This window comes from Argentina silus (assembly GCF_951799395.1).
Source record: "Argentina silus genome assembly, chromosome: 16".
In the NCBI taxonomy this organism is placed as follows: domain Eukaryota; kingdom Metazoa; phylum Chordata; class Actinopteri; order Argentiniformes; family Argentinidae; genus Argentina; species Argentina silus.
The window spans coordinates 8,522,515-8,532,392 of NC_139670.1; the positions used below are offsets into that span (position 1 = coordinate 8,522,515).

General features: G+C 44.7%; 1 protein-coding gene across 1 annotated transcript; it reads right to left on the bottom strand.

The window, feature by feature from the left end:
• Window positions 1-2,490: 2,490 nt before the first annotated feature.
• sox9a (SRY-box transcription factor 9a) lies at window positions 2,491-6,640 on the bottom strand. Its single transcript, XM_083687335.1, has 3 exons — window positions 5,811-6,640; window positions 5,296-5,546; window positions 2,491-4,898 (listed from the first exon to the last, which is right to left on the bottom strand). The coding sequence occupies exons 1-3, from the start codon at window positions 6,248-6,250 to the stop codon at window positions 4,117-4,119; spliced, it is 1,473 nt and encodes a 490-aa protein (XP_083543461.1). The 5' UTR covers window positions 6,251-6,640; the 3' UTR covers window positions 2,491-4,116.
• Window positions 6,641-9,878: the final 3,238 nt, after the last annotated feature.

Here is a 9,878-nt window from a genome sequence, read left to right on the forward strand (position 1 = left end):
CTCCACCAGCCTCCCCTCAGAGAATGGTTGTTTGCAGCCAAATCCAGAATGAGGTTGGGGACAGTGATCCAAATCATGGATTCAATTGATGCAGTATAGCGTTTCCCACTCGGCCTCACAGTGTCTTACAGATGTAACTGAACCCACCCAGCACCAATAAGGAACAGTACCATGGGATCTTTATTGACCACTAAGACCTTGATTCTCATAGTATCATAGATATGATCTCATCTCACAGACCCAGCAAAGCTTAACTATGCTCAGCCAGAGATCCCACAGTTAAACTAAAGCTGGTGTGGTCTGTCACTGTCATCCGTATCATGCCTATAGGGCAGGGGAGGCTGGTGGAGGTAGAAATCTGACAGGCTCATTGTAATGCATGGAACGGAATAAGGAATGGTATCAAACAAGTGTTAAACGTGCGTTTGATACCATTCCTCATTCCATTCCATGCATTATAATAAGCCCGTCCTCCAATGTCTACCTCCACCAGCCTCCATAGGATGCTATAGGGTATCATATGTTAATCAGTAGTGCAGTTTTAGTTAGTCCCATTACTATGAGCGACTGACGTAAGACAGACTGCCCATGTGATTAGTTCCCCTCTTAGGGGTAGGGTTCCTGTTTAGTCACTCATGATCACGTCTCCTGGAGGTGCCTCTTAATGCCCATGCCAACCGACAACCAAATCAATTAAACAGCTATCTGGGCTATGTTATTACAATGCTATCACAATGTCACTACAATATCGTTGCATACTTTATTGATGCTGCTGGTTGGCATTGACGTAAGGGCAACAATACACTGGACTGCATCTGCTCTCTTTGTTTTCATAGGTCCTAGTCTCTCCTCTGATTGGCTGGAATTGCGCCGTAGACATGGATACAGAGACCGCTGCTGCTTACATCAGTGGAGGTCATTTAATACATGTGACAGTAGTGATGACAGTGATGATGGTAACTGTAAGGTATGGAGACGAGGGAGAGACTGTTCCTTTTTGGTGCGCTGGTTGTTTTTTAGTTTTTTTGGTGTTCTGCTGGGACCATGCAAAAACCGCGCCCATCATGTGACTTGGCGCGTGAAAGCGCTGGCGCGGAAAACATCCATGTGAAACATGTCATCTGTCCTCTCCTAAGTGCTGCCATTTCCCCATTATAAGAGCCACAATACTGATGGCTTTTTCAGATGGGTGCTGCTGCTTTCAACTGAAGACTGAATCTCTCTCTCTCTCTCTCTCTCTCTCTCTCTCTCTCCCCCTCTCTCTCTCCCCCTCTCTCTCTCTCTCCCTATTGCTCATTTTCTCTCTTCTCCTCCTCCTCCCACTCGTTCCTTCCTGTCTGGGAATCGATTCCAAGTGTCAAACTAGTCCCAAATAAGCACCAGGTATCCTCCTCCCACCATGATTAGCCAATGAGCTACCTGTATGACAAGTACAGCCTCTGAGGAATGGATATGGGTGACGTTACGTGCGAGTGGAAGGGGAAAACTTCTGCAAACAGTTGCAGTGGTGGCACTGGTAGTTGTGTCGTGTTGCTCTCTCACACACCTGGATGAATGGCTCAATTATACCGTGCGGCCGCAAGCAACAGTCCCTCTCAGTTCCCTCTCCGACAGAGACTTTAATATTTGCATGATGTTGCAAACAAAACAATGTTCCCATCAGCTAATATCTCGTATCAAGATGCAAATGATTTTACCTATCAAAAGCAAGTGACGGACGACATGAAAGTATGTGCGTCAATACGTTATGAGGATGACGATGCTGCTCCTGCTGCTGCTCCTGCTGCTGCTGCTGCTGCTGCTGCTGATGATGATGATAATGATGATAATGATTGTGATGATGATATTGTAATGTATATCTCCCTTCAGAGCTTGAGTCAGGCTCTGTGGATCTACTTAACAACAATCGCTTCCAAAAACCTGTTTTTAAATGTGTGAAAGTACAGACTTGGAAAATGGCACTATGCTACTACAAGGCTAGTCAATATTTCCTCTCTCTGACCTTTCAAAGATGGCTATACTGACGATCATTTAAAGGGAGATTTACTGTTAGGGAAGCAAAGTCCCCCTGCATTAAAATTGAAATCAGTTCTTGTTTTTTCCCCACTGTTTTTGTATTTTCCGCTGAGCAGCCTCCCCCACCAAAGCTCCAGAGCCTTACAACATTCAGGCTGGAGGGACCCCCCGCTGCTCCAGCTGACAGAAGAGACAGAAGAGAAAATAAAAGAGAAAAACAAGGCTTCTGAGAACAACCCCCTTTTCTGGCTCTCTCCCTTTAACTCTCTCTGTCTCTCCTTTCTGCATGTTCAATGAAATAAATATGTACATGTCATAACAATGTATGATCAGTGTTGCTGTTATGAATTCCAGCTTTAGCTGTAAAATTACTTTTGATTCCTTGTGGTTTCACACCATTTAGATGATTAAAATGGTCATTGTTTATGATCATGTTGTGAAGAAGAAGATCAGCAACGGTTTTTGTTTCTAGAGTATTTTTTCTTTTATTGCAAATACAATACAAAATATAAGCTTCTTTTAAGACAGTACAGTAACAAGTTAAGCGAGCTGAAAAAAACAATAATTTGTTCAGATACATCAAAAACATCTGCAAGGGGATATGTAGCATGACATAGAAAAACTGTTCCTTAGAGTAGACAGGGATGCTGGTGTACCTCTAACAACACAAAGATATTAGCCACGACGTAACACAGAAGAATTGTAAAACTTTGTATTCATGAAAACAACTTTTCCAGTTCTTTCAGCCATAGTTTAGAATTAAAACTCAAGAAATTCACAATTAACAATAATCCATACACAACTAGATAGCAAAAAAAGGACAAATAAACATTTAAAATAGAAACATTTACATAATGATAAATAAACAATACAATTACAGTTTGTACCATGTTTAAGTACCCCCTCGGCTAAAATAACGGTTTATATGACATTTAATATCCAAGGTAACTTCTCAATGACAAATTAATTAGTTGTATAAAGCATCAAAGAATAAAATGCAAAATAATTACTTTGAAATAAAATTAAAGCTAATAAATAAATTAAAGGTTTAAGACAGGGTGAAGGGGGGCTGGGGCTGGGGGGATCGGGAGAGGCTGGTGGAAGGGGGGGTTGTAAAATGACACTGGCGTGGCGGGGTACTGCAGGGGACACCCAGGGGTCAGAGGTGACTTCCTGTGGCTGTCAAACACATGCTGTCAGACGGTAAGTATAATCTCAGCTGTGGTTTCTCTTCTGTGTGCCGGAGCACACAGGAAAACACACACACACACACACCACGGTGATATGTTCTATAGGCACGGACGGTGCAGAAGGCTGGAGTCTACCACACAGAACAACATGATGTCAAAACTCAACTTCTTTTCTTTCACAGCGCATCCCTCTTCCATCTGAGAACTAGTTATTGTCATGAGACAACTTGATGGAATAATCTCAAAACTGCACGAATACAAATATAATTTGTTTTAAATTACATTTTGTTGAATGGCACAAGAACATAAGCGCAATGCACTGCAGAAAGGCAAGAGCAAATACCACTGACATGGATAGAAATTGACTGCCTGTACAAAATTCCACCAGAGAATTGAGGCCATTGACAACTGCATTACTGTGAGTGGTTCACTGCTGAACTGGTAAAAATAAAGCTTTTTATCTACAAATATGTGTAAACCCCCCCCCAGAATAACAAACTGCCAGAGTAGAAAAAAGTAAGAAAACATACACAGTACCGACTAAAATATTAACAATCAATAAGTCCTCACAGAGGATTTTACAATGTTTAATCTGTTCTTACTAAAAATATATATTTAATCATAACACAATAAAAAAAAAGGCATGTTGTGAGCCAATCTGGTCTGTGCTCAGTCCTCTCAAGTCCAGCTCTCCATTCGCTTCTTCTTCTTCTTCTTTTCCTCTGGTGAATTCAAGTGTCTGTTTTCAGGGAGCCGATTGGTGGAATGTGGAATGACAAAGTCTCCCTCAGCAAGATGGCTGTGTGTGTGTGTGTGTGTGTGTGTGTGTGTGTGTGGGTCTGTCTGTGTGTGAGTACGTGTGTGTGTGTGTGTGTGTGTGTGTCTGTGTGTGTATGTGTGTGTGTGTCCCTCAGGGCCGGGAGAGCTGTGTGTATACTGGCTGCTGCTCCCAGTTCTGGGGACTGTGGTTGTTGGGGGGGATAGAGGGGACCCCTGTCGTGTCAGCGATGGGCGTGTACATGGGCCTCTGGCTGGGGCTCATGTAGCCGAAGGTGGAGTAGAGCCCAGAGCCCTGACCTGCTGCATGGCTGTAGTAGGAGTTGGCGCCGCCCTGGTGGTCTGAATAGTCATACTGGGTGCGGGTGATGGAGGGGTAAGAGGAGGCGCTGTAGTGCTGCAGGTTGAAGGAGCCGTAGGTGACGTGCTGCGGGGAGCCCTGCTGTTCGCTGTAGTGGCTGGGACTCAGCTGCTCTGTCTTAATGTGCGTGGTCCTCTGCTGGCCCTGACCCTGACCTTGCTCCCCACCACTACCCAGCGTGGTCAAGGAGTGCCCCTGCTGTTGACTCTGGCTCTGGCCCTTGGCCATCCACCCTCCAGCGCCCCCTGTTGCCTGGCTGACTGGAGTGCTGCTGATGCCATAGCTGCCCGTGTAGGAGACCTGTCCGCCAGCTCCGGGTACCCCCGGGTGACCGTTGGGGGGCAGGTACTGGTCGAACTCGTTGACGTCGAAGGTCTCGATGTGGGAGATGACGTCGCTGCTCAGCTCGCCAATGTCCACGTCCCGGAAGTCGATGTTGAGCTGGCGGCCCGTGCCCTCCTGTATTGGACGGCCCTCGCGCTTCAGGTCCACCTTGCCTGACTGGACATCAGTTTTAGGGGTGGTGGGAGGGGTGGGGGGCCCTTGGGACTGGCCTGAGGGAGAGAGGAAGGGAGAGACGAGAGAAAGTTAGATACAGAATACATGTAAGACTATAATTATGCCTATGTCAAGAATAGCACTGTAGACGTGCATTGTGATTTAGTCACATATGGCCTTTAAAAGCAGTCCAACATAATGGAATTATTGTAAAATGATTACTGATTGTAAAAAAAAGTGAAACCTAAATGATGAGTCTTTAGGTCTATGCAAATTAAATTGGACACACATTCATTTTCCCACAGGTGTTTTCATTATGGTAAACAGACTGACAGAAATATTCAATAATACAGTGAAGGTGCAAAGTTAAATGCTCCTTTTCATCATGACCACATTTATGAAAGAGATTGAACCAAAGCACTGTGATCATGATAGGGTATTCTCTCCGTTTACCTGAGTGCTCGCCAGGAGAATGCACCTCTCCAATACTGGAGGCAGGAGAGTCCGCCTGCTGGAGAGCTTTGAAGATTGCGGTTGGAGATATGTGTGTCTGCTCGCTGCCATCCTCGGCATCGCTCTGCCCGTTCTTCACAGACTTCCTCCGCCGAGGCTGGTACTTGTAATCGGGATGGTCTTTCTTGTGCTGTACTCTCAAGCGCTCAGCCTCCTCCACGAACGGACGCTTCTCTCCATCATTGAGTAGTCTGCGCGTAAAAGGTGCGTAAATGCATGGTTTGAATAAAATACTCAATAAACAATCATAAAACATCTAATTTCATTGGTATTTATATGCAGTAGCCTAAACAATAATGACAAACACTTTTTATTCTAAAAGGGAAAAGTGCTTTCAGATCATTGTATCAAATTGTCACTTACAGCTGAATACACTCGTTTCAGTAATAAAGCCATAAGCGCTTCTCTTGCCACTTGAAATCAATGCTGCGTATGGACTAAAGAGAGAGACTCACCTCCATAGTTTCCCAAGAGTTTTGCTCAGCTCCGCGTTGTGAAGGTGCGGGTACTGATCCGCCAGCTTCCTCCGCGCGGCTTGTGCCCAAACCATAAACGCATTCATGGGTCTCTTGACGTGGGGCTTGTTTTTACTAGATCCGTTCACTCGAACTGGCATGGGCACAAGGGTCCAGTCGTAGCCCTTCAGCACCTGGGATACCGCATCGCGGATGCAAATTGGGAACTTGTCTTCCTCGTCCTTCTTGAACTCGATGATGGGACCGTCCGGACCAATCAGCAAGCCATTCTCCGACGGTCGGGTATTCTCAGTGTCGGACCCAGACCCGGACGGGCATGGAGATCCCGCAGAATCCTCAGACATACTCGGGCTCGGGACATCGGAGAGACATTTGTCTTGTTCGTCTGTCATTTTTAGGTAGGGGTCGAGTAGATTCATACGAAAAATTGTGTTGAACAATTACGTGTGAAAAATGTAATGGTAAAAACCCCTGGAGATATTTTACGCGGCAGGAAAATGTTCACCAGTGTCTTTCAAGTGACCAACAGTCTGCAAAAAGTAACAGTAGACTGTCTTTGCTCCTGCAAAGTGGCCGTCAACTGCGTAAAGCCGTTTGAAAAGAGAATATTTTTACTCATAAGCCTCTCTGAAAGGATGTATAATAACCTCGATTCGTTTGCAGGAGTTTCCACACTTGACAAACAGCTGTTGCTTCGATGTCACTTTTCAGGTAAAAAGGGAAAGTGCTCCGTTGAGTCTCCAAATAGTATCTCCAGAACGTGTGCGTGCTTTGAACTAAAACTCCTCGCGAGCAGACTTTATAAGTGAGTTACTATACCGCTGCAGAAAACCCGAATATGATTGGTCTACAGAGCATGACGAACTGTAGGAATTTGATCCATGCTACCCACCCACCCCCTCCCCACCCCCCTACACACACACACACACACACACACACACACACACACACACACACACACACACACACACACACGCACCACATAGGCTTTACAATTTAGTGTTCTGTGCTCTGTATTTATAAGACGTTAGCCTAATAACGAAGCGGCTGATGATAATAGCGTACAGGAATGGCTGTAATTTCGTTGGATGGTAGATTTTACTTCACAAAATAACCTACTTAGTCAATTGAATATTGTTAGAATAATGCTAATGGATATAACTCTCCTATAGCCTTACTATATGTTATTATGTTTGTGTATTAAAAAATGTAATATTGAAAGTCAGTCTGTAAATGGTTATGGTCTCAATATTTAGCAAATACGGACAGCAATAGGAGATGAATAAAAATAATGAATAATTATACCCCGCTCACACATATCTGTCCCATTAACAGTTTTGTCATGTTTAAAATTGAATTGTCATTACACTGGTTTAAGGAAGAGGATGGTGGGCAAATATTTTCCAAATACTATGGCGTATCTGTACCTATAGGGGGAGACAGCAGCCCATGAACTTACACTGCAACCGTGCCGTTTCTAAGGGCCACATGTGGAGCGTGAACAGCCTGGCTGCCTGTTCTGTTGCTGGAGGCATGGCCAGTTACTGCAACTGCATCAGGGTACCGGTCAATTTATTTATTTGTTTCTCGCAGTGCTATCGATGATTACACTACCTTCATGTTGCCTACTTCACTCCGCTCTTAACTTTCCACTTTTTTTAAGATAACTACTTTTTTAAAATTCTACTTTTCACCTTTTCACTCACGATTTAATAACATATGTTCTGCTTTAAATACCTAATCGAAACGCGTATTTCACCATTAGCAGTGCAGATGGTGCATCTCAATGTTGCTGCTTGTCCATCTGTCCTCTCCCTGCATTATTGACCTCCACACAAGTGCGCTCGTTGGTGATACTGTTGTCGTTCACAGTCCCCTGCAACTGCACGTCCATGATTGTTTATTTGTCTTTGTATAGTTGTGGAAATGTAACATTCTGTGTCGGCCCTATATGGGCAACATGTGTTTGCCCGAGCTACCTGAAGTTGTATAGAATGTAATGCTTTACAGATGTCTCTCTCAGGTAATTTATTCTCTCTCTCTCTCTCTCTCTCTCTCTCTCTCTCTCTCTCTCTCTCCCTCTATCTCTCTCTCTCTCTCGCTCTCTCCCCCCCTTTCTCTCTCTCTCCCTCCCTCTCCCTCCCCAGCCCCCTCTCTCCCTCTCTCTCTCTTTCTCTCACTCTCTCCTCCCCTTTCTCTCTCTCTCCCTCCCTCTCCCCCCCCCTCTCTCTCTCTCTCGCTCTCTCCCCCCCTTTCTCTCTCCCTCCGTCTCCCTCCCCAGTCCCCTCTCTCTCTCTCTCTCTCCCCCTCTCTCTCTCTCTCTCTCTCCCCCCTTTCTCTCTCTCTCCCTCCCTCCCTCCCTCTCTCCCCCCCCCTCTCTCTCTCTCCCTCTCTCTCTCTCTCTGTCTCTCTCTCACTCTAGTGAAAGGGGTGTTTCTGGATGTTGTAAAATGTTTGTTTGTGTTATGTCAGCCTGCCGTAACACCGAATCAGTCAGTAATCCTATCTGCTTCTCAGTGCAATTAGAGCTCTGGTTCCAAATACTGAAACTCATCTATGCGCCTCTCCATGCCTGCCAGTGTTTATTTACATGGGGCTTGTTTATTTAAGATATTCACTTTGAACATAAACAGAACAGAGCATTTTAAACATATGTTAATAGTTCATAAGCTCTCTCTGTGGTTGAGCTTGCAGCACGCACGATTAGGCCAGGGCACTAAAACACGTCCTTGTTTGTTTGTAGAACGATGAGGCATCACTGAATGCTTCTGCACAGGACTACTCTTCTCTTTCACACCTAGGGCCTATTGTCTGATAAATATGGTGGTCATGATGATGAAGATGGTTTACAATGTTCATATTTTTATTGTATATTAACTTGTGTGAACAAAATGAAAACAAGTAGAGATATAGATATATTCAGTGACTTCTATGGTGTGTAACCCCTCTCCTCTCTATCTGTGTAATGACTGTTGTACTTAGGCAGAGGACTCAAATGCACGACTTAAAGACAAAAACTTAAATCCAATAGAATAGTCTTTACTATCAAAAAGGTTAGGCACACAGGTAGGCAGTCAATGGGTAGATAATCCAGGAAGGGGGTAGGCAAAGCAGGGTTTGGTACACAGGTAGGCAGTTCAAAAAGGCAGACAGATAATCCAAAAAGGGTAGGCAAAAAGCAAAGTCAGAGATCAAAATAACCAGGAATACTCAACACTAGGAAAAAAAATTGCTGGAACGCTTGACACAAGGTACAACTACAAACTAGCACAGAGACAGGGGAACACACAGACTAAATACACAGGGGAAGGATGATGAGGAACAGGTGAAGCCAATCAGGGCAGGGTCGACAATCACACAGGCGGGAAACACACAAGGGCAGGTGGTAAAGGGCCTGACAAGGTGAGTAACACAAAAATAAACAGGAAACAATATGAAATATTGAAATGAAATAACATGGAACAAAGACAAACATAAACTAAGGAACAGGGCGGGACGTTACAATCTGTGCCTGCAGTTGCTGCCACCTGCTCAGCAGCACTGAGATGGGTACACACCTACCTGCGGTACAGGTAAGCAGTATACCAGGTGGGCAGGCCCCTATCTCTCCCAGTGACTACAGAGAAGCTACTGTAGACCAACACCCACGCTGCATCCTGTCCAAAATAAATATGTCTAAAAAGTGGCATATGAACATATGAATATGAATAATGATAACTTTCTGAAAAAGAGGAGCAATGTGTTATGTCTTTTAATGTAACACAATGGTGCAAAAAAACCAAATCCCTCAAGGGATAATAAAATCATTATCTTATCTTACTCTCCCAGCTCCTGAGCATATGGACGGCCCATTATAAAGCAGTTTCACTGAGCCTGGAGAAGCCAGAGATAGGGAAGCAGCTGAGAGGCCTTGGGAAACTTCTCATCTTGACTTCGAGTCACGGCGTCAAAATCCAGTGCAAACATTGGGAGTCAATCGCTAAATCGTGTCTGCCTAGCCTCCGAATCTCACCGGACTGTTTGAGGGGATCTCTCCCCCCTCTGCTA